General features: G+C 56.5%; 2 protein-coding genes across 3 annotated transcripts; both read right to left on the bottom strand.

Annotated features, from left to right (window-relative positions):
* Nucleotides 1–669: 669 nt before the first annotated feature.
* On the bottom strand, nucleotides 670–17,510 carry Pank4 (pantothenate kinase 4 (inactive)). 2 transcript variants are annotated; one of them, XM_051171315.1, is made up of 19 exons: nucleotides 17,346–17,510; nucleotides 13,456–13,538; nucleotides 12,858–13,072; nucleotides 12,451–12,634; nucleotides 10,802–10,894; nucleotides 10,347–10,500; nucleotides 9,842–10,023; nucleotides 9,084–9,165; nucleotides 8,773–8,873; nucleotides 6,797–6,952; nucleotides 5,086–5,198; nucleotides 4,793–4,880; nucleotides 4,160–4,311; nucleotides 3,443–3,498; nucleotides 3,211–3,260; nucleotides 2,541–2,645; nucleotides 1,980–2,080; nucleotides 1,791–1,859; nucleotides 674–1,137 (listed from the first exon to the last, which is right to left on the bottom strand). In XM_051171315.1, exons 1-19 carry the CDS (start codon nucleotides 17,467–17,469, stop codon nucleotides 924–926), a joined length of 2,322 nt encoding a protein of 773 aa, XP_051027272.1. In that variant the 5' UTR covers nucleotides 17,470–17,510; the 3' UTR covers nucleotides 674–923. The 2 variants fall into 2 exon arrangements, with proteins under 2 accessions (XP_051027273.1, XP_051027272.1); XM_051171316.1 differs by lacking the exons at nucleotides 9,842–10,023; nucleotides 10,347–10,500; nucleotides 10,802–10,894; ... (2 more) ...; nucleotides 13,456–13,538; nucleotides 17,346–17,510 and having other exon boundaries at nucleotides 670–1,137; nucleotides 8,773–8,912.
* A 2,243-nt stretch (nucleotides 17,511–19,753) lies between these two features.
* Hes5 (hes family bHLH transcription factor 5) lies at nucleotides 19,754–20,522 on the bottom strand. Its single transcript, XM_051171768.1, is given in 4 exon segments — nucleotides 19,754–19,873; nucleotides 19,875–20,035; nucleotides 20,129–20,294; nucleotides 20,393–20,522. Coding segments are annotated over 4 exon segments (501 nt in total). The 5' UTR covers nucleotides 20,447–20,522.
* Between the last annotated feature and the right edge of the window lie 1,580 nt (nucleotides 20,523–22,102).

The raw sequence follows: 22,102 nt of genomic DNA, 5'->3' as shown, positions 1-22,102 counted from the left end.
GGAAAGGGGTGGGGTAAGTCTAGACTACTCTGGCCCCAGGTCCAGGCCCTATCACATTGCTTGGGCACTGGCACTCGCAGCAGCTACCGCCCTGAAAGGTGAGCTCAGCTGGGTGGTGGGCATCCGCTGTGCCTCTCGGCTGACCTGCTTCTACCTGCAGGGGCTTGGTGGAACTGGTGTCAGCCCCAGGCACTAAGAACAAGGCTCCGCCACTATACCTGTGCTGCCCTGCACATATCCACCCCCGGGGACATGTCAGTATACCTGAGGCATCTCACAGCACTCCCAGACACCAAGCCCTGGGGACTGAAATCAATGCCATAGCAACAAAACCCACACAGGTTGCTGGGCTCTGCCTCGCTCCCTGCAAGAGCCCTTGAGGGTCCTCCATGACGAGCTTGCTCTCTACCGGCTCTTGAGTCAGGAGTGCAGCTTAGCGGCTTGTGCTGTCCCCAGGAGCCTTAGGGACTGGAGCTGGCTCGGCGGCTAGGCACGCGGTGCTGCTGCTGCTGAGTCAAGACATGGGGATGAGGGAAACACTGAGACCCAAGGAGGGACGGGACAGGACTGCAAGTTCAGCACTAAGCAGCACCAGAGGGGTCGCCATCGTCCACTCGGGAGCACAGAGAAAATGATCTGATGTCTGGGAGACCTGCTGTGCCAGGCACTGTTTCTCACCAGATGGATACATGTGTATTTATATATTTATATATATATATGTATATATATATAAAAGATTATTTAACAGTTAAATACATTCCAACACAAGTGCTCCACAGGACAAACGCTGGGTTGGGTGGGCCTGGTGCACACACTGTCAGTCCCAGGAGCACGGGACCAATACTCCCTGTGAGCACAGGTTCCTCGCAGGGAACCACGTTCCTGACGAGGGACAAGCAGACAGATGTGGCGGACTACGTGTCTCACTTGGTGGGAACCTCGTATTTGAAGATGACACTGAAGAGCTGGCCACCTAGCCGCTCGGCCAGCCAGGCATTCTTCACCACTGCCAGCTTGAGGCTCTCACAGCGCAGCGCTGCGTGGTAGTTGGTGTGGATGGCACGGCCCATTCCCTCGATGACCACCAGGTCTGCACCGCGCTCCCGCACCAGCACGGCCAGCCCCTTGTCCAGGCGGCTTCAGGGAAGAAGGCCGCAGTGAGTCTGGGCAAGGGACTGGCCACAACCTGCACTCAACTCCTTAGTGGACACCAACCCTGTTCCCTTAAAGGTGGCAACCAGGAAGGGACGGGGACCTTTCCCCAGGGCCTCCCAGCAGTGACCTTCCCACTACTGGCCAGGAACGGCACTTCCAGCATGACCTGGTTTCCCTAGTGCCCACATTTCTGTCACCTCCTTTGCCCAGTACAGTGCACTCTTTGTAGGAAGCACTGAAGGGCGGCCGGCAAGATGGCTCAGTGGCTTAGGTACTTTTCTACCAAGCCTGATGCCTTGAGTTTGGTTCATAGAACCCACATGGCGAAAGGCGAAAAACAAGCGCTGCAAGTTGTCCTCTGACCTCTACACAAGCTGTGGCCCTCACACATATACTTACAGTAAGTAAATAAATGTTAAATAAAATAAAATAAAAGCAGTGAAGTGGAGGACACTGACTACCTGTGGAGTGATGGAGTGGCGCCCCTACTACAGGAGGGCCCCGAGGCCCGGAGCCCGGGGCAGCTGCCCAGCTGCCCTCCAGGAGGACATGGCTACCTGGGTCGCATTTAGGGGAAGCCGCAGCACAGCTTGTTTTGGTGCCTTGCAGAGCAGCAGAAAGGAAGGCTGGGTTACCTGAGATCCAGGCACGGGGAGCTGGAACCGGTCTGCACCAGCAGTAGCCTGTCTTCTCTGAGTGCAGAGCTATAGAAAAGCAGGCAGTCAGGCCCAGGAAAGGCCCTGAGACTGACCCCCTTGGGAGCCTTTCTCTGCATGTCTCCTACCCCTGCCTGGCTCACCATGGATGGGGCGGCCAGAACCTACCAGATGACGGGGTCCATGGCTGCAATACGCTCTGCCACAATGAGGGACTCACTGTAGGTCACATCATTCAGGGCAGGGCCTGAGTTGCATGCCAAGATGACCTACAGTGGGGGAGGGGCGGCAGCTCTTTAGAACTTGGGCTGTTACTTAATGTGGCCAAAAATCACCACAGCTGTTCCTGGCAGGCTCCAAGTAGAAGCCCTCTGCTGGGCAGCAGGGCCCCAAACAATCTCAGGGCTCTGTGGCTCCTGAGAGGCAGGGCCGTGCTCAGAGCCTGCTCCGTTGCCTCTCCTCCATCCCAGCCTGCCTCTCACATCAGGATAACTGCTTCACGTATTCCCTAGCCTCTGGAAAACACCTTTCCAGGAAACAGGAAGCAGAGAGAACCCAGACCTTAAACTCCAGCCCACGCCCAAAAGGCCCAGGTGTTTCCTGGCCTCACCTGTACTCACCTGCCACAAATGTAGCTCTGACCAGCGCCAGAAGCCCACAGCAACGCCAACCCCCCCAACAGCGGAGAAGCCCAGGGGAAGGTCCCGCCCAGTCAGCCTTTTCACTCACCTCAGTCCCTCTAAGGAGTAGCTCCCTGACAAAGGGGAAGACTCCCAAAATGATGTCTATTCCACTGTTATCTGCGAAAATTAAGGCACATTTATGAGGGGCCCCCTGTAAGACAAAACCAGGACGTTCAGTTGGGAACAGGTGCGTCAAGCGCTTCACACAGCACAGCTCTCTACACCCCCAGGTCCCTATGGGGGTAGTGGGGACAGGGCAGTTTGTCCCAAGGCCAGGTGACTTAGCCAGTGGTCACTGCAGGAAGTACAGCTCTCTACACCCCCAGGTCCCTATGGGGTCCAGGCACAGGATCTCAGAATGTGGCAGGCAGTGGGGACAAAGCAGTTTGTCCCAAGGCCAGGTGACTTAGCCAGTGGTCACTGCAGGAAGTCATGCAGGGACTGGGGACATCTTTCTTCCTGTGGTACCTGATGGAACCCAGAACCTCACACACACAGGGCAGCTGTTCTCTCACTGAGTCATACCTGACTCTGACTTCTGACATTAGGTTCTCAGGTGGGAGCTTGTGAGTTCCAAGGTGTGGGCTGCGGGTTATACTGTGTGGTCTGCTACACCATGCTACAACTAGCCCAGTGCCGTGGTGGCCACCCTCTTTGGCTAGGTCCAGACTCTGTGCTCCAACCCCCAAGGGCAGGAGCTGAGGCGCCTTACCTACCTCTAACCTGTGGAGCCACTTGGTGTAGGAATCCACCAGCCAGGGCCGCTCTGTGGAGACAGGAGCTCTCGTCAGGGAAGCTGAGGCAGTGTCAGCAAGGGGAGGGCCCTCGCATCCCGCACCTACATGGTTTCCCGGCAACTAGGAGCTGCCCTCACCCTGCTGTCTAACTTCTTCTGCAAAGCTAGCCGCCCGCCCTCCCAGGGCACTGAAGCACCCATGGCGTCCATACCTTGCAACTTTCTCTTTGCTTCTTCAAACCCAAACTGGGGGTCTGATTCAAGGACACTGTGTAGAGAAGAGAAAATTGAAATGAAGCAAAACTGCAAACCAAGCATTTCAACCCAAGCCAACATGGCGAGGTGTCTCCCAGCTGTGCTGTGAGGATAGGGACTCACGGTGGGGAACACTGCAGACATCAACAGATCCCCTCAGCATAGTGTAAGCGTTCAGAGCTACTCAGAGCAGTGGGCAGGCTCCCTCCATGGCTGGCAGCCTAGGTTACCTTGCCACCACACACTGGGCCTGGGCCTCAGATGGCGGCTGTGATGAGGTGAGGCAGGAGAGTGAACACCCCTTCTCAGTGTGGTCCTACACCAGGCAAGTGGCCTGGTCACCCAGTGAGGCTTAGGCCTGGGTCAGTCAGCAGAGACAGCAACTCACCGCTGCTCCAGCAGAGGGTCCTTGGTGCTCCTTAGAAACATGCTGCTGTATTTAGTTACGATGAATTTGGACTTTTACCCTAAAGCTCAGATCTACCTCACTGTGGCATGTGCCTGCCCTTGGGCTCTTGCCCATCACTGTAAAAGCAGGGCCAACCCAAAACAAGTTGGGTCTGGGTCTAGACAGCCTGGTGGTAGAATGGCTTACTTCAGCCACAGAATAAACCAGTTCTGAGCCACCTCAGGGGAGAAGGAAGGGACTCGGTGCATAGGCCTCAGACACTTACTCAGACACGGCCTTGGCTCCCCAGTCAAAGACATTCCCAGCTAACAGCCCCTTCACCAGAGCCAGCTGCCGCTCTTCCCAGCCCAGGGAGTCCAGTGAGCGTGTCACACTCTGAAAGTACTTCAACGCCAGGCCATTTTCCTTCTGCTTCACCTGTGGGGGAGACACAGATGCTGCTTCACTGCCGCTCTCACCACCCTGTAGCCTCTAAGGAGGTCTCTGCAGGGTGTGGACCTAGGAGGCTCACTGAGACTGCCAACAGTGACTACCCAGGGGAAGGGGACGCTTATGTCATGCTCCTGAGGAGCCACCCCCACTGCTGGGAGTCCTCGGGCCCACATGTGTTAGTTGAGGCAGAGAGACAATTTGGCTCACAAGATTAAATGGAGTCAGGAGGCCCAAGGATACACACCTCCAGAGGCCACTGCGCTTGGGTAGGTGAGGAAGGGACAAGGTACTTGATGTCAGGGAAAGAAGGGGCCCACAGCTCCCAGCCAGGGGATCTGAGGAGTGCCGACACATGGGGCAACAGGAGCTGCACCCCAGCTCCCAGACAGTGTGGCTCAGACCTCCTGAGCTTGGCACAACAGAATGCCACCAAGCCCTTCCTCTGCCCCCTGCAGCCAGGGCTCACCTTGGAGTAGGGGTCTGGGAAGTTGAACTCATTCAAACAGTGCTCTCTGGTGTCCAGCAGGCTGCGCACAGTCAGGGTCCCGTAAGCACTGGGATGAAAGCAGGATGGAGACGGCTGAGAAAGAGGCCTCCCAGAGCTCAGGAAAGCCCAGTGAGACCCTTGCACACAGGCAGAAGAGACCATCTGGCATGGGCTTCATCCACCCACCAGGCCAGTCACAGTCCCTGTGACAAGAAGGGAACCCCTTCATCAGTGGCCCACAGCCAGGGGGTGGCCTGGGTCACATGACTCACAAGGGCTGGTGGCGCAGTGTCTGCAGCTTGCCCCAGTACTTCTGCCGGAACTTCTCTGCCCTCTCAGCTGCGTCTATGGATTCTGGCTGGCTGGCCACAGCTCGCTTCACCACCTGCCAAGCACACAGGGGTCAGATAAGCTCCCCAGGGGCAGGAACAGCCCCAGGGCAGGCAAAGGCAGCAGGCGTTGCCCAGCTGTGCTGGAGCGCACCTGCACAGCTGGAAACACAGCAATGGTGAGAAGCCTGCCTGTCTGGTGCTTCAGCTTTTAAAGACTCGACCCTTGATGAGCATCCTGCTGCTGCTCTGGGAGACAGGAGAGACGGCAAGCCCTCGCTGGCAGGTATAAAAAACAAGGCTCTGACGTTTGTCCACCAAGAGGAGGCGCTTGGGGTCCAGGGCTGTGTCTTTCACTGCACATACCCAATGTCTGAAGGAGGGGTGAGCATTCCTGCTGTGGCCACAACCTTCTACCTTGCCTGAACTCAAAGTTTAGCTGCTGCAGCCCTGCCCCAACACCTCCCAGAAGCTGGCACTACCACCATACACAGAGCTGGCACTGGGAAAGGTAGAAAATGAACAAGGAGACATATGGCTTGAATTTGAAGTATTCCCAAAACAGCCCATGTGTTGAAGGCTTGGTCCCTGTTGCAAGCAGTGCTCAGAGTTGTGCCTTTGCAAGGCGGCTGGATCACAAGAGCTCTTCACTGATGGACTGAAAATGGTAAGACTATGGTGAAGTATTACAATATGAGAGAAAGCAGTCACAAGGGGCTTGCCCTTGAAGTGTGTGTGTGTGCACACATGCGTATATGTGTGTGTGTGTGTGTGTATGCATGTATGTATGTATGTATGTATGTATGCATGCATGTGTGTTTATGTGTATGTATGTATGTACATATGTATTGAGACAGGATCTCTCTGTGTAGCCCTGGAAGGCTTTGAATTCCCCAGGTAGACCAGACTGGCCTCAGACTCACTGAGATCTGCCCGTCTCTGCCCTTTGAGAGCTGGGAGCACCTTTAGAGTGAAGGCCTGGCTCCTTCCAACCTCTCCCTCCCTGCTTCCTGGGGGCCAGAGAGAGAGCAGCTTTGCTCTACCATGCCGCCTCATGGGCCCACAAGGAGGCTTTGTCGTGAGGCAGACCATAGCCTGAAATTTCTGTAAGTGTAAGAAAAGTTCTTCCTATGATTTCTGTCAGATTCCTACAGAGACAGAAAAAAGTGAGCAGAGTAGAGGTCCCACAAAGCTCCAGATAACCCTATCCATGTCAAAATCAGAGTAGGTACCTGGCCTAGTGGCTCAGGCCTCTATAATCCCAGAACTCAAAAGGCTGAGGCAGCAGGATCTTGAGTTTGAGAAAAAGCTGGGCTACACAGTGAATTTCAATTCAGTCTGGGCTACAGAGAAAGACCCTCTCTCTAAAAAAATGCAAAAAGCAAAGAGGTCTGTGGGATGGCTTGCCTACTTGACAGACGTGGCCAGGAAGGCACGTGCTGCTCACAGAATCCACTTTCCCGAAGCACGCCCTCACTGCAGTGCACTCTGTACATTCTGTCTGAGACAGAGATACTCTCCTCTCACTAAGACCACACCACTTCAGCCTTCTTTTCCCTGTTGGTCCTCACAGGGATGGAGCCGGCTAAGCCCTGTAGCAGCCCAGGGCCTGGGAGACCTCAGGGTCTCCACTTGCTGTGTTTTGGAGCCTCACCCCGTCCAGGGCCTCCTCAAAGCATGTGAGCCAGTACTGACGGGCCAGAGCGTCATCAGTGAGGTCCACTGTGTCAGGTACGTAAGAGGATGGGTCCAGAAGGAGGGGCAGGTTGACCAGGGGCCTCTCTAGCCGGTCCATCTCCAGGAGATCAAACTAGGAGGACAAGAAGAGGTTGATAGAAATGTCACTGTCAGGAAGATGACCGGCCCAGGAACGCTCTGACTTTCAACACTTAACGGGATAGCTCCCACCTGCTTTATCGGAGCCTCTTCTTGCAGCCACCAGCCAGACTTCCTGGATTCAGCCCACTGCTTGGCTGGGGAGTGGGTCTACTCACAAGAGCTTCAGATCAGCTCCCACCCTCTCCCTGCATCACCACGCCTTGGCTGTCACCCTCAATTCCTCGGCAGCTTGTAGTTCCTAAGCTGGGTACTCGGCTGCTCTGCCACAGCCCATGTTTTCCTCCCAACACTCAGCTTGAGCTGCAGCTCTGGTTCTCCACCAGCCCCACCCTGTTCAGGGCTGGCGCCCACCATGCTCAGTGCCCAGCCCCCTTGGGCTCTTCTCAGTTTTGTCTGCCTGAGTTCTGGCAGACCCACTGCTGGCACATACCCTGGCCTCTGTCTTGTCCAGCTGATGTGCTGTCCTCAAAGCACTACAGGGCTGTTCCTCATACGCTGGCCCTGACACAATCAGTAAGGGCAACTACTCAGGCAGCCACATGTACCCCACAGCCCATCACTCACCCCAGTGGCACTTTCTCTCTCTCTCTGGTTTTTTGAAACAAGGTTTCTCTGTGTAGCCTTGGCTGTCCTGGACTCACTTTGTAGAGCAGGCTGGCCTCGAACTCAACAGCAACCCACCTGCCTCTGCCTCCCAAGTGCTGGGATTAAAGGTGTGCGCCACCACGCCCGGCAGCACTTTCTCTTTTAAGGAGAGAGGAGCTGAAACAGCATGTACACAGCTGCCCACGCCCAGCAGCAGCTCTAGAACGGAAGACAGAGCCAGCCTGCACATTAGCTCTGCTCCAAGGCTGCCTCCCTGACCTCAAGTGCCTATCAGCCAGGTCACACCCCTGAAACCCTGAAGCCCTTCAGCCAGGGGATTTCGACTGCAATGACTGAACATGAGCTCAGGGCGAAGACTCACAATTTAGGCCGGGCGTGGTGATGCACACCTTTAATCACAGCACTCAGGAGGCAGAGGCAGGAGGATCACTATGAGTTCGAGGCCAGCCTGGTCTACAAAGTGAGTCCAGGACAGCCAAGGCTACACAGAGAAACCCTGTCTTGAAAAACAAAACAAAACAAGACAAAACAAAAAAAGACTCACAGCTTAGACAGAGCCACAAGGGACAAATGTAGAGGGACCTGTGGTATGCTCGCACTGGAGGCCTAGGCTGACACCATGTCCTGGGGTGGTAGCCTTTATTCTATTTGCTCTTTCTCAGACGTCTATGGTATCTGAGTTATAGAAGCTCCATGGCCAATTATCAGATAGCCAAACAGCTGCCATAACGGGCATCCAACCTGCACCAGCCTGGCAGGAACTCACACCAAGAGAGCTCTGACTAGGTATGTGCTGATGGGTCTCCTAACTGACCAGCTCCACAGTGCTTGGCTTGCCTCTGGCCAGCTAAGCCCACTGTCTATAGTCACAGTGGATTTCACCCTATGTGGAGATTTGAGAAATGGGCCTAGACCATTCCAGGGAGCGCAGACTTCCCAAGAAACACAAAGCTGCTGTCAGTGAGCTTGGACCAAGGCCAGGCCTACTCTTCACTTTTGCTGTTAACATGCCGGCAGCTGCCAGCTCGGTCCTATGCACAGGACACGAGGCCTCTCAGGCACCTGAGAGCTCTGGATGCCTCGCTGCCTCCTGCCCTCAAGTCTAACTTGTCATCCACATAAAACCAGCCTGTGTGGTGAGAGGCCACAGCGGAGACGGCTGGGCAGGAAGGGCCTGCTACTCACTGTGCCGCTCCTCGCCCGCTGTGTCGGGCACAGCTCGGGCGACGCGCTCATCAGCCCGGAGCTGGCTGCGTAGTTCTCACCCCAGCTGTATTGGTTAGGATCTGGAAAAACGAGAAGCTGGTCACCGTGTCAGCCTCGCCCTTGATCCAAAGGGGAAAGTAGAGGAGGAAAAGGGACAGAATCATTGGTCTATTTACACTCTGAGGGGCTGCCCCACCCCTGGTCCCCACTCTCCCACCCGATGCCCCAACCAGGGGCACAGGGCACTTCCTGCACAGCCTGCCACCACTCAATGCAGTGGCTCTACTCACTGTCTTGCTCGGCTCCTTTTAAAAACGCTCCAATGGCTCCCAGGTAGCCTTCGTGTCTCAGGAAGAGTGCCTGGACTTCGCCCTGCCCCAGCCCAAGCCCACAGGTAACTGGTCAGTGTCCAGTCAGATCCACTCTGGACCCACCACACTAGCGCACCAACATCTGCAAGGCTGCCTGATACCCTGCCAACAGATGGCACCCTGCATGCCACAGGGTAGCCTGCTGGCTGAGGACCCTAAGGAAGACCGACTACACCCTACTACCTAATTCTGAGCACCAATCTGGAGTTCTCCATTGGCTTAGCCACCTCAGCCCACCTGATGTTCCCCTCATGAAAGGACAGGCTCTGACTGCCCTTCACCGTAACAGGCTCCACGCAATGCACAGAATGCCAAACCGGCCAGGAGGAAGGTACAGCTGACCAGAAGGGAAGCGGGGGTGGAGGGTGCGAGGGGACGGCCATCGGCCTGGTGGCCAGGAACCTTGCCTGTGCCCCTTGGGTATGAAGTGAGTTCTGGTCAGTGTGTCACCATCAGGGCTATGTTGAAGCATAGGATGACGACCTGAGCCCACACAGCACCCAGGGACAGCACGCGAGCCCACACAGCACCCAGGGACAGCACGCGAGCCCACACAGCACCCAGGGACAGCACGCGAGCCCACACAGCACCCAGGGACAGCACGCGAGCCCACACAGCACCCAGGGATAGCACGCGAGCCCACACAGCACCCAGGGACAGCACGTGGCCGCAGTCACCTTGGAGAAGAAGTTAATGCTGTAGGTGATGGTGCGCATGGTCACAGGGTGGCCCCGGATGAAGAAGCCCCCAAAGTAGACCCTGTCTAAGCCGTGAAGCTTCGCATAGAGACAGGCGAGCTGTCCAATGTCATTGCTGATCATGTGGAGCAGGCTCTTGGCCATGTCTTCTTTGGAGAACTCTGAGGGAAATGAAAACAGAGCCAAGGGTGTGAGATGAGTGACAGGTGCTGGAGAATGAGGGGCACAGGGCTCTGGATGCGAGGCAAGACGCAACCCCGGAAGATCACGGCTTTGTTTTCAAGAGGACAGAACAGCCTAAGTGCTTTGCCTGCTTGTACGTCTTGAAAACAGGCTACGGAGGTTATCTGGCAATGTTCTGGTGAGCGAGAGCTGTGTTCTGGGAGGGTGAGCCCTGAAGGCCGGCAACAAATAGTCTCGGGGGAACTGTGGGCCCTGGGGATGGCCTTGCCCGGTCACCATGAAGGGCAGACCTGGTAGGTACCTCTGTCAGCAGTGGCTGACTTCCCAAAACTGCTTGCGATGAGATTGCCGCTCAGCCCCAGGGTCTGGTGGGCCCCACCATAGATGTCCTGGACCAGCATGTCAACATTGGCATGGCGGCCTCGGGAGGCCAGCTGCAGCAGCTCATCAAACTTCTGTGGAGGCAGAGCAGGGCAGGGCAGTGAGGGGCCTATCACGTGGGGAGCCCTCATCACCCTGACTTCCAAGAGGAGCCAGGCATGTCAGCTGTGAATGACCCTCCCTCAGCACAGGAGGCGAGGGCAGGGCTGGCAAGCTGGGTGCTAGACTGCCGAGCTGGCAGAGCTCCAGAAGCCCTTGACCTTCAGTGTGTAAACAGCTTAGTCACGGGAATCCAGGATAAAGGCTCAGGCACAGCTTCTGCAGACATATAGCAAGGCCCTTTCAGGGCCAGAGTGGAGGCTCTGCAGGGAATACCTTTGTTTTGGTGAGCAGAGCCCCGAGCCCCCAAAAGGTGCCTCCTCCGATGGAGCTTCCACCGATCCACTCGAAGCGGTCCTCAGTCTCCACCTGAGGAAGAGGTGGGCAGGCACATCAGGCATCGGGCTGCAAGCCAGAGGCTGCTGGGGTGCTGGGGTACTGACGTCCGGACTGCCATGCCCAAAGCTTCTGCCATACCCTTCCAAGTAAACCCTGGGTGGTGGCACTGATGCAAGTGCCAACACCAGTTCTATAGAGCGTGGAACCTGCTCCTAAGCCCAGTGAAGTCTGTGATATGGCATCCACACAGCTAGGAGCTACAACTTGTCCCTGTGCCCTGTGAAGGCGGTGACATGGCAGGCACACAGCTAGGAGCTATAACCCTTCCCTGTGCCCTGTGAAGGCTGTGACATGGCAGGCACACAGTTAGGAGCTATGACCTGTCCCTGTGTCCTGTGAAGGCTGTGACATGGCAGGCACACAGCTAGGAGCTATGACCTGTCCCTGTGTCCTGTGAAGGCTGTGACATGGCAGGCACACAGCTAGGAGCTATAACCTGTCCCCGTGCCCTGTGAAGGCTGTGACATGGCAGGCACACAGCTAGGAGCTACAACCTGTCCCTGTGCCCTGTGAAGGCTGTGACATGGCAGGCACACAGCTAGGAGCTATGACCTGTCCCTGTGCCCCGTGAAGGCTGTGACATGGCAGGCACACAGCTAGGAGCTATGACCTGTCCCTGTGCCCCATGAAGGGTGTGACATGGCAGACACACAGCTAGGAGCTACAACCTGTCCCTGTGCCCCGTGAAGGCTGTGACATGGCAGGCACACAGCTAGGAGCTATGACCTGTCCCTGTGCCCCATGAAGGGTGTGACATGGCAGACACACAGCTAGGAGCTACAACCTGTCCCTGTGTACTGTGAAGGCTGTGACACAGCAGGCACATAGCTAGGAATTACAACCTGTCCCTGTGCCCCGTGAAGGCGGTGACACGGCAGGCACACAGCTAGGAGCTACAACCTGTCCCTGTGTCCTGGTAAGACTGTGACATGGCAGGCACACAATTAGGAGCTACAACCTATCCCTGTGCCCTCTGAAGGCTGTGACACGGCAGGCACACAGTTAGGAGCTATGACCTGTCCCTGTGTCCTGTGAAGGCTGTGACATGGCAGGCACACAGCTAGGAGCTATAACCTGTCCCTGTGCCCAGTGAAGGCTGTGACATGGCAGGCACACAGTTAGGAGCTACGACCTGTCCCTGTGCCCTGTGAAGGCGGTGACACGGCAGGCACACAGTTAGGAGCTATGACCTGTCCCTGTGCCCTGTGAAGGCTGTGACATGGCAGGCACACAGCTAGGAGCTACAACCTGTCCCTGTGTCCTGTGAAGGCTGTGACATGGCAGGCACACAGCTAGGAGCTATAACCCTTCCCTGTGCCCCATGAAGGCTGTGACACAGCAGGCACACAGCTAGGAGCTATGACCTGTCCCTGTGCCCTGTGAAGGCTGTGACATGGGAGGCACACAGTTAGGAGCTACAACCCTTCCCTGTGCCCCGTGAAGGTGGTGACACGGCAGGCACACAGCAGTGAATGTGGTGACACAGTATGTACATAGCTAGCAGCTGTCACTCTGTGAACTCTCACCTTCACAATGGAGACCCCAGAGCCAATGTTGACCAGGAGGTAAGGGAAGATGTTGGGATGATTTGTCTGAAACCGGAACTCTGGGTCTGCGTCCTTCTGGTACATGAAGGCCTCATGCGGGATGTTCTTCAGCACAAAGTTGCAGCCCTTAATCAAGCAGGTCATTACATCCTCTTTGTCCACCCTGCAAATGAAGGAGCCTGGTCACAAGAGTCAACCGTGGTGCACTTGCGAGGAGACAGCACAGTGCAGCCAGACTGTGCCATGAGGTCCCGAGCACAGCCAAGCTTTAGCCTCTGTTCTTGACAAGTTTGCAGATAGCAATGCCACCAAGGCACCACCCACACGCAGCACCACAAATGCATGGAAGCCCAGGGCCTCCCACCACACCACAGGTCCCCACACACTTCAGGCGCAGCTTCTCCTCGATGAGGTCCTTGAACTTGTAGGCTCCACCCCCTGTGGCCTGGATGACCTTGGTCTCAGTGTTGACCAGGTGGTCTCTGATGAAGTCCAGGCAGGCTTCCATGTACGTGTTCTCAAACTTGATGAAATGCAGGCGAGCTGTGATCTCCTCCTGAACGGAGATCTCATAGGGTGGCTCATGGTCCTGCTCCACGTCCTGGAAAGGGTTAAAAGGTCTTGAAGAGGCAAGGACAGGCCTGTGCACCCTGCCCCAGCACACTAGGCATTCACACAACCAGATACACAAAGTACATTAGCTTGGGCCAAGGCAGAGACGGCAGCTATAAGAAGAGATCCGAGGCCCTCAGAGAAGGGCACCATACAAGGAGCAGGCGAAGGGGAGGCATTTGCTTGGGGGGTGGGGAACGGACAACATTACACACGAGTCAGGGAAGAGCAATCAGCTCCGGGACTGCAGTGCCAACATGTGTGAACAGCAGGGGGCAGTGAACAAAAGTGACGGTAAGGGGTGCGCAGCAGAGGAAGCGGCCCCCGTGCAGCTTCACTGTTGCGCCTGCATGCCCACCTCGTGAGGCTCACCTTTCCTGGGTGGTCAAAAGACCTCACTTTGGCCACTTTGTGTTGTACGGTGGAATAGTATGCCAGCTTGGTCAATGATCCACCTATGAGGAGAAGACAAAAGCCAGGCAAAACTGAGCACAGGACAAAGGAGACCTTGAGCTCCATCTCCTGCAAGCTCTCAGGGGACAGTGATGTCTCGGCAAACGGCATCTTCCTTCAACACCTGAGTCTGTGGACAAGGTGCTTAGTGCTATGTGAACTTAAGATCTCAGTGGGCACAGATCAGAGGGCAGGGGCATAAGTCACCCTGTGAGAGCAGTGCACTTTACAGGCTTTCCAGTAAGTGACTAAGCCAGTCTCAGAAAGACAAATATGTGTTCCTCTTACTTGTGATTCCTACATTTTACATAGGCACCTATGACATGTATGTACATAACATACGGCAGGAAAGAGTAACCCTGTCTAGGGAGACAGAGGCTAGAAAGGAAGGTGGGCGTAAGGGGGACCATGAGGGGAAATATCCCCAACAGACAAGACATATCTTTGAGGAGTTAAAAAGCATACTACAAAAAAAGAGGGCCAGGATGTAGCTCAGTGGTAGACACCTGTGGGCACATGTGGGGTTCAAGTTCGAGTTCCAACACCACAAACAATGCAGTTCCAAGCCCTGATCTTCAAAGGCTCCGTATAAACTGACCCATCCACACCTGGCCTCCCATCTTACCGCACCTTGGAGGTACAAGAGACAATAGGCTGGATTTACTCACAAACAGGGACAGAGGGCCAGAGTTGCCCTCAGCCTTCAGGACGTTCTGAGCTGATGGAGAAGCCGAGCCTCCAAAGTAACCAAGGGAAGCCAAAGGCCTCCATGGGGCCCAGGCTCTTCTGTTTGTTGTTTTTAAAAGGTTTTATTTTTAGTTTATGTGAATGGATGTCTTGCATAAATAAATGCCCACGCACCATATTCAGGCAGTGTCTGTGGAGGGCAGGAGAGGGTGCCAGATCCCCTTGTAAATGGAGTTAGAGTTAGTTACAGATGGTTGTTAGCACCATATAGGTGCTTGGAATTGAACCTGGGTCCTCAAAGAACAGTCAGTGTTCATTACTGTTGACCCATTTCCTTCAGTTTTTGAGGCAGGGTCTCACTATGTAGCCCACACTGGCCTTGAACCTATGGAGATCCACCTGCTTCTGCCTGCCAAGTACTGGGATTAAAGGTGTGCATCTGTCACCACACCTGGAGTCAGGCAGGCTCCTGACACCGTCACAGGGCCTGCCACCCGTGGAACCCTGCACACAGCCAGCCTCTGTTCTCCAGGAAAGGCATAAAGCCTGTGTCCACGTGAGCCATACACTCCAGGGAAATCTGCCCAGAGTTCCAGAGAAGGCAGTGCCAAGGACAAGCCCCTGCAGGTAAGGCACTTTACAGATGGCAGCTGCAACTGCACATCCAAGGGCTCTCAGATGACACTTGGGGAAAACGGGAATCTCGGTGCTCCACTGCAGCTGTACCTCTCAGAAGCCTGACCAGGCAAAGGTCTCTCAGTAGCACAGTAAAATGGCTAAGTTATTTCCAAGTGTTGGTTTTGAGAAAATACTGGGGGACTAGAGGAGAGCAAGGACTGAGGGCCAGGATGCTTGGAGGCCGGAGCCCTCCCCTCAGTAAAAGCGACACAGTGAAGTCTGTCCTGTCCCAGCAAGAACGGCCTTGCTTTGTCAGGGCACAGAGAGGCCCACGCTGGCCTTAGTGAGTAGCTGGAGCCTGAGCTCATCCCGGCCACAGTCCTAAGCCTCCTGATCCCTCTTTGTTGCCCCCAATCCTCGCCTGTCCTCGGGCTTGTCTGACCCTAACTGCTCAACTAATTCACCCCTGAGCATGCACTATTCCCTAAAAGGCAAGACCGTGTAGATGGGCGGAGCTGCATTTTAAGCAATTCATCAGCCATCAGGGGCCCAGTGAGCTGGGCCAGGGAGTAAAGGTGCTTACTGTCAATGTGGGACTTGAATTTCATGCCCAGGACCCACATGTGGAAGGAGAGGACCACACCACACTGTCTTCTGACTTTCATATGCACACCACAGCACCAGGGCAGGGCAGGACAGCCCAGCATCTACTACCCTGGGGTTTCTTCTGGCCTGTGTGCCCTTCCTGCTGCCTGTGTGTCCAGAAGTGAAACAACCCACCTGACATCAGTGTCCCCGTCCCAGAAAGGAAAAGAGCTGGCCAAAACCTCAGGACAGCTGAGGCTTCCTGGACACAGGGACAGAGTGAAGAAAGAGGAAACAGGAGAAGTCTGTTTTTAACAACACTGCCAACAAGTTTTGAAGGTGCCTGAGCTGTTGACTCCGTCTGAGTTGTGATCTCCCATCAGTTACGGGGGGGTGGGGGGGTGGGGGGCTGTCCACAGGAACATTAAACACGTCCTTTTGTGCTCAGATCCAGGACCCAGGTTGGTGCAACTGAAACCCAATACTGAAGACACCCCTGCAGTGCCCTTCGGTCAAGGCAGCCTGTATCCGGCCTCAGGCCACTCCACTACAGTTCATGCATTACAGCTATTGGTCTCTGGGAGCCACCCAGATTATCCAAAGTGAGCCCTGTTCTCTCACCTGCCTGATAATGTCTGCAATCAATCTCAGCTGCTTTCCACACATATTTGCTTAATTTTGCCTTCTTCCCAAGGAACAAATGGAAGCCCTCAGTACAAAGCACACAACCTAAGCCTGCAGTGCAGGTTTCAGAAGCTGGGGACAGCTGCCTTTGGGGACTTTGGAGAGGTCTGGCTGTGGACAGTCCCTTCTGATGGGCCTGCAAGCTCACCACTTCAGCCCAATCCACCAAATTATCTCAGGCGTTATTCGAATCTCTGCTGGTCTCTACAACCCAGCAGCAGCACCCCTGAGCCCTTTATATGGTCGAAGCACAGACCAGACCATCTTTGCTTTCTTATCCACCGCGCCCCCTCCCCATTCTTAAAAAGACAACCGAAAAGCAAGAGGGTATTGAACATGTTCAATATTCCAGAAGTGGAGAATCTTCAGTACTCTTAATGACCCAGGCCTTCCAGCAGCACAAGCACACATTCACGGAGGTAAGTCCAAGAAAGCAGATGCTGCCCTGCTGTGTGGGGCCTCACTGACCACGCTGCTATCAAGAGCCACAAGGGCAAAACGCCTGCAAGCTGATGGGTGCAAAGCCCCCGATAATAGGATACTCAGCAGGGTGCTTGGGGGTTGGCCGGCTCCCGTCCTAGTTCTGCTATCTACGAATCGAAAGACCCGGGAGAAAGCTAGACTTCTTCTGTTCCTTGGTCTCCACATCTGGACACAGGGGCCATGACAGAACCTTCCCGAGAACTTGTTAGGGTACGCGAGAGGGGGGCGAGGGTCTAAGGCGAGCCAGTAGCGGGTCGGCAGGGGGTCAACCAACAGGCACGCAGGAGGCGGCGGCCGTAGGAGATAGTGCAGGCGCCCAAAGGCACGAACACCCTGAGAGCTCGACAAGTGTCCAGGCCCCACGTCTCCATTGTTGTCTGGGAAGCGGGAGCTCTCGTGGGGCCACGGCCAGGCGAACCTCGGGGGATTTTGAACAGACTAGAAGCCCCCCCAAGGCCACTCGCCCCTCCCGTCCCTCCATAGAGCCCTCACAATCGGCCGGCGCCGCGCGGACTACGAGGCCCGGCGTGCCCCGCTCCACCCGCGCAGCGCCTACCGGGAGCTGAAGTCCGACAGCCGGCTCCATCCCGCACCTTGACGGTGCACACAATACAAGTCCCAAGAGGCAGTGCGGCGACCCGTGAGGCTGTGCGCATGGCCCGCGCCCCCGCCCTTCGTCCTTCCCGCCGCCCCCGCTGGTCGCCCGAGCCCGCTGCCCTGGCCGCCCGCTCGAGTACCCGATCCGTGGCTACCTATATCAATGGCGAAGCGCTTAGCGTTCTCCAGGTTGCGGAAGATCTCGTCCGGTGGTAGCGTGATGCTCTTGTCCAGACTGTCCCCGCCGCTCCCGCCGCCACTCGCTCCACGCTCCGCCATTTTGAAAGTGCCCGGCTTGCCTCATCAGCCATGGAGATATATGCGCATATAATTGACTGCTAAACGACTGTGTGCATAAATTATGCTAATGAGCCACGCCCCTCCTCCTTTGCTGGAGTTCACGCCTCAAGACCTCAAGTGTCCTAGAAGCCAGGACTGCGGAAGGAAAGGCTGTTATTCTCCAAACTACCAATATAAAGCTTCTGGAATATTCTTTCTCCGAGCTGGCTAGCTGCTAAGTTGTGTTGAGCCTGTTTTCAGACCTCCTGGGTCTGGTGCCCTCCTGCTATGAGGTTGGCCCTGCAAGCTGCTGTGATTTCTGCTAGGGTGACCCAACATACTGGTTTCCTACAGAGGAGGGGCCTTCATTGCTAAAACTCGAGCAGTGGCCAGCCACGGGGCAAGGGATAGGTGGGCGGAGTCACGAGCCTGCTGGGGAAGGCACACACTTGAGTGGCAAAGGGCACCTAGAAGAGAAGGGCAGGGCTCCAAAGTGGAGGCAATCTGGAGTTACTGCTGACTTAAGTCTCTTGAGAGCACTGTGTCCTCCAAGAGGCCCATCATCGCGTAACCCAATCTCTCTCTCAAAGGTTCCAGGCTGTCACTCACTCACTCACTCACTCACTGGCAGGCTCCCGGAGCACAGGGTTGAGGCAGTGCACAGGTTCAGGGATTGCTTCAGGGAGGAGGCGGCCTTGTGCGTGCCCAGCCAGAGCGTGGGCTTCTCCTGAGAGTGGGGTGACCCAGCAGCTCAGTCCCTGAGGGTGGGCCATGCCTGGCCTGTGTTTAGAAGGACCCTCCCCAAGGGCGGTTGGCCCCCTCCCCTATCCGTAGATGTGCCGCTGCTCCTGAAGTGGAGACGGAGGTTCTCTGCCCTTGCTTACTATATCTGGGGGCTCAGCAGGGTCCTGTTCATGTGCCGCCCATCAGAGTAGATAGAAAGGCATGAAAGGGTTGATGAGACCTGATGATGATCAGGGTCAGGGCAGGGCCCACACCCGTGGCTTGTCATTCAGGAAACACATAGACATGCCCAGCTCTTCTCTCCTTGCTCCATGGATTTTGCCTTTGGGCACCTGGAAGCTGTGGTTCTAGGGTCCTATGAACTTGGCCAACCTGCTGTAGCCTGCCTTAAAGTGGACGCCCTGTCTGATATAATAGACCGTACCTCCCAGCCCATGGCCTGATTAGACTGGGTCAGCCCTGACCCTAGTCAGTCACCTTGTGGGAGGGAGGCATTTGTGAATTAGCTGAACAGGTGCACACTAAGGAAAGAAGGAGCCAGGGAAGATACCGTCTCAGGTTTGGCACAGCCAAGAGACTCTTGCTGCCGCAGGAGATCCGCTGCGGCCTTTGAACCCAGCAGAGGACCAGCCACTTAGGTCCTGTTCCCACATGTGCACCACCAGCTGTGTGCCCCCCTACTCTTCACCTCCTGCCTCTTGCCCTCTCCTTCTCCCTGTGTCAGAGGACCCCCAGCAAGCACCTCTCCTGATCCCTATTTGTGAGCATGGTAGAGCCCACTGTACCACCCACAGTCGTGGGACAGGCCACCCCAATGGCTGCCAAGGATGGACACAAACACGGAGGGCTTGATATTTTATTAGAAGCCTTCAGAGCAGCCTGTGGTCTCCCACATGACAAAGGGTTCGAATTCTAATTACAAAATCGTGCCCACATGCACCCACCCACACAAAGGAATCCTTTAAGGATCATCGTGGAGACCCCACCCTCCCAGACAGCCCACTATGAGCAAGAATCACACAGCCAAGGCCACGGGACCTTTAGGTGAGGTCCCTTGGGCCCTGTGCCCATGCAGGCTGAATGCTTTCCTATGAGGAAACACCTGTAGTTCCGCCTTCACAAAAGGCAAGTGTGCCCAGGGCACAGCCCGCCTGCAGGGTGCTTGCCCAGCAGCGGCAGGTCCTGAAGAAAGTCCTCTACAGGCTGGGGTGAGCCAACCCCTGACTCTACAAATATCATAGAACCCCGGTGACCGGGAACTTCCCAGAAGTCACTTGCTGAAATGCAAACACAAGACAACCCCACGGGGTCAGACAAGCGGCAGAGGGTGGGCCCCAATTATCCCCAAATGACAACTCTGCACACCCATTCTCTAAGAATGACCCTCCTGCTGGCCCGCCAGCCTGGGGAGGGAGCCTTCCGAAGAAGGTTGCGGCCAACCTGGGGCTGAACTGCGGCTGGGGAATGTCTTCCTACTCGGAGAGGAACCAGAGAATCGCGCTTGTCCTCGGGTCCGCCAGGCACCTGTCCGCCCGCAGGGTCACCAGGGCCGCCAGAGACCGCAGGCGGGTTGACGCGAGGCGGAGACGGTGGCAGCGGCCTTAGCGGTGGAGCGCGCCGGTTGGGGCGCAGCCCCGGGCGCCGGGGGGTCCTTGGCGGGGTGCGGCGGGAGCTGGGGGCCGCTGGAAGTGGTACAGCAACTTCATCTGCGTGTCGCTGGCGGCATGCAGGGTCAGGAACTGCACGGCCTCCTGCAGGCACCACGAGTAGCCTTCGCTGTAGTCCTGGTGCAGGCTCTTGGGGCCCGCGGCCGCGGCAAAGGCTGTGGGGGAGACCGAGCGGCGTGATTGGGGCGCGCGCGCGGTGGGAGAGACACCGGCGGGGAGCAGGAGGCGGGCGCGGGAGCGTGGCTCACCTTTGCTGTGCTTCAGGTAGCTGACTGCCATCTCCAGGATGTCGGCCTTCTCCAGCTTGGAGTTGGGCTGATGCCGCGCGAACTCCTGCTCCAGCAGCAGCTTCAGCTGCTCTATGCTGCTGTTGATGCGGTCCCGGCGCATCTTCTCCACCACCGGCTTCCGCAGCTGCGGGAGGAGAGGCGTCAGGTGAGTGGCGGACGCCGGAGGGCCCCGGAGGGGGGGGGGGGGGACTGGACGGCGCGCGCTGGGCGAGTGGCACTTACTCGGTTTTTCTCCTTGGGACTGAGCATCTCCACCGCCACGGTACTTGGGGCCATGCCTGGCGCTCTGGAAACGATTGTAGAAAAGAGCGGAGCGGGGCGGAGCGGAGCGGGCAAAGCCAGGCGTCCCGGGCTGGCGCGGCCCCGGCCCCCTCGCGCCTGCCCTATATAGGCGCGGGCAGCGGCCGGGCGCCTGGGGTCCGGGCGCCGCGGCCGTTCCCACACTCGGTGGCCAATGGCGGCGCCGGCCGCACAAAGGCGCCGGCCCATTAGCGCACGCTAAATTGCCTGTGAATTGGCGCGGGCACAATGGTCGCTCCCCGAGGAGCAGGTGGGCCGCGCGGCACAATGTCCGGGCTGTGGGAACGCGCTCGCCCTCATTAGCATCCTGGGGCCTGATGCTGAGAGCCCCGCGCCTCAATATGCTGCCTTTTCCCAGGCCGCGGGGAGGTGGTGGGGGCAGGAAGGAGTGCTCCCCTCCCTTCTTCCCTCCCATTCCCCAGCGGCTCCCCACCGCTGGCTGGCAAAGGCCACAGGCGCAGAAAAATCAGAGTTTTACAATTAACAGACAGCGGCTTCCAGAGGAGTGGCCACCCTCCCCAGCTGGGACCTGTTGCCTACAGGCATAGTGGGTTAAAGTGGACCACACTGCCAAACAGGTGCTGCTGTTGCACTGACTCACGAAGTATTTTAGGACTTAGGTGCTGTAATGCCAGTTCCCAGAACTGGAAGGAGTGGCTTCTCCAGAGCTAGCAATGGCTAGATGTTAACTTAAGTGTGTGGAACCTGCCAGGCATACTTCCAGGCTACCTGAATTTGCTTTGCGTAGTGGCTAGTATGAAGCCCCATACCCAGGAAGCCTGCAGGAACCTGTGCACTCACGGAGTATCTGGACTGCTCATGGGCCCGCGGGTGCCACAGTGCACCTCTGGAATAGAAGGACCATGCCTCCCTCACTACTCCTGTGTGGCTCCTAGGAAGCCTTGGCTGCCCTCCCTCTGTGTGTGAATGTGTGCGGGTGTGTCCCTACTTTACTCCACATTGTGTGTGTGTGTGTGTGTGTGTGTGTGTGTGTGTGTGTGTTTCTGGGGGGGGTGTGCAAGGTGGCAAACCTGAGAATAAGACTCAATGTCAGCTGGGCGTGGTGGCGCACGCCTTTAATCCCAGCACTCGGGAGGCAGAGGCAGGCGGATCTCTGTGAGTTCGAGGCCAGCCTGGCCTACAAAGCGAGTCTAGGACAGCCAAGGCTACACAGAGAAACCTTGTCTCGAAAAACCAAAAAACCCAAACAACAACCAAACAAAAAACAAAGACCCAATGTGAATGCTGTGCCAGCATGGATGGGCCCCTTTGGATGAGCTCATGACTGTGGTGCCTAGCCAGGTGACCTTACTGGTCCCACTCTGGGCACCTAGGGGTTGGCCATGTAGGAGTGCCCCTCCATCTGGAACCTGTACTGTTTCTCTGATCCTCTGCAGGGGCTGAGGGAGAAGTTGGGGCCTGGGCTGCCTCCTAAGACCTAGCCAGGTCTAAGGAGGAGGCTGGCGCCAGGACACTGAAGCCAGAGCTGAAGCCAGGTTCCGCTGGATGGATGTCAGCTATGCCTGAGCTCAGGAGTTGAAGAGCCTTCCCTAGGGCCCACTCAGGAAATGCCCTCCTGCTATAGCAGTGACCCACTGCTTGCTGTAAGTGGTCTGCCTGCAGGCCTAGTTC

This window comes from Acomys russatus, chromosome 29, assembly GCF_903995435.1.
Source record: "Acomys russatus chromosome 29, mAcoRus1.1, whole genome shotgun sequence".
In the NCBI taxonomy this organism is placed as follows: Eukaryota; Metazoa; Chordata; class Mammalia; order Rodentia; family Muridae; genus Acomys; species Acomys russatus.
This window is presented reverse-complemented; position numbering and strand designations above follow the sequence as displayed.

Bases quoted from the DNA above. Each gene is read 5' to 3' on its own strand.
- Pank4 (XM_051171315.1), bottom strand. From the start codon at position 17,469: ATGGCGGAGCGTGGAGCGAGTGGCGGCGGGAGCGGCGGGGACAGTCTG. The intron at 13,073-13,455 runs GTGAGCCTCACG...AACCCTTTCCAG, and splicing joins CTTTTGACCACCCAGGAAAG to GACGTGGAGCAGGACCATGA. The intron at 8,874-9,083 runs GTGAGTAGAGCC...TCGTTTTTCCAG, and splicing joins AAAAGGAGCCGAGCAAGACA to ATCCTAACCAATACAGCTGG.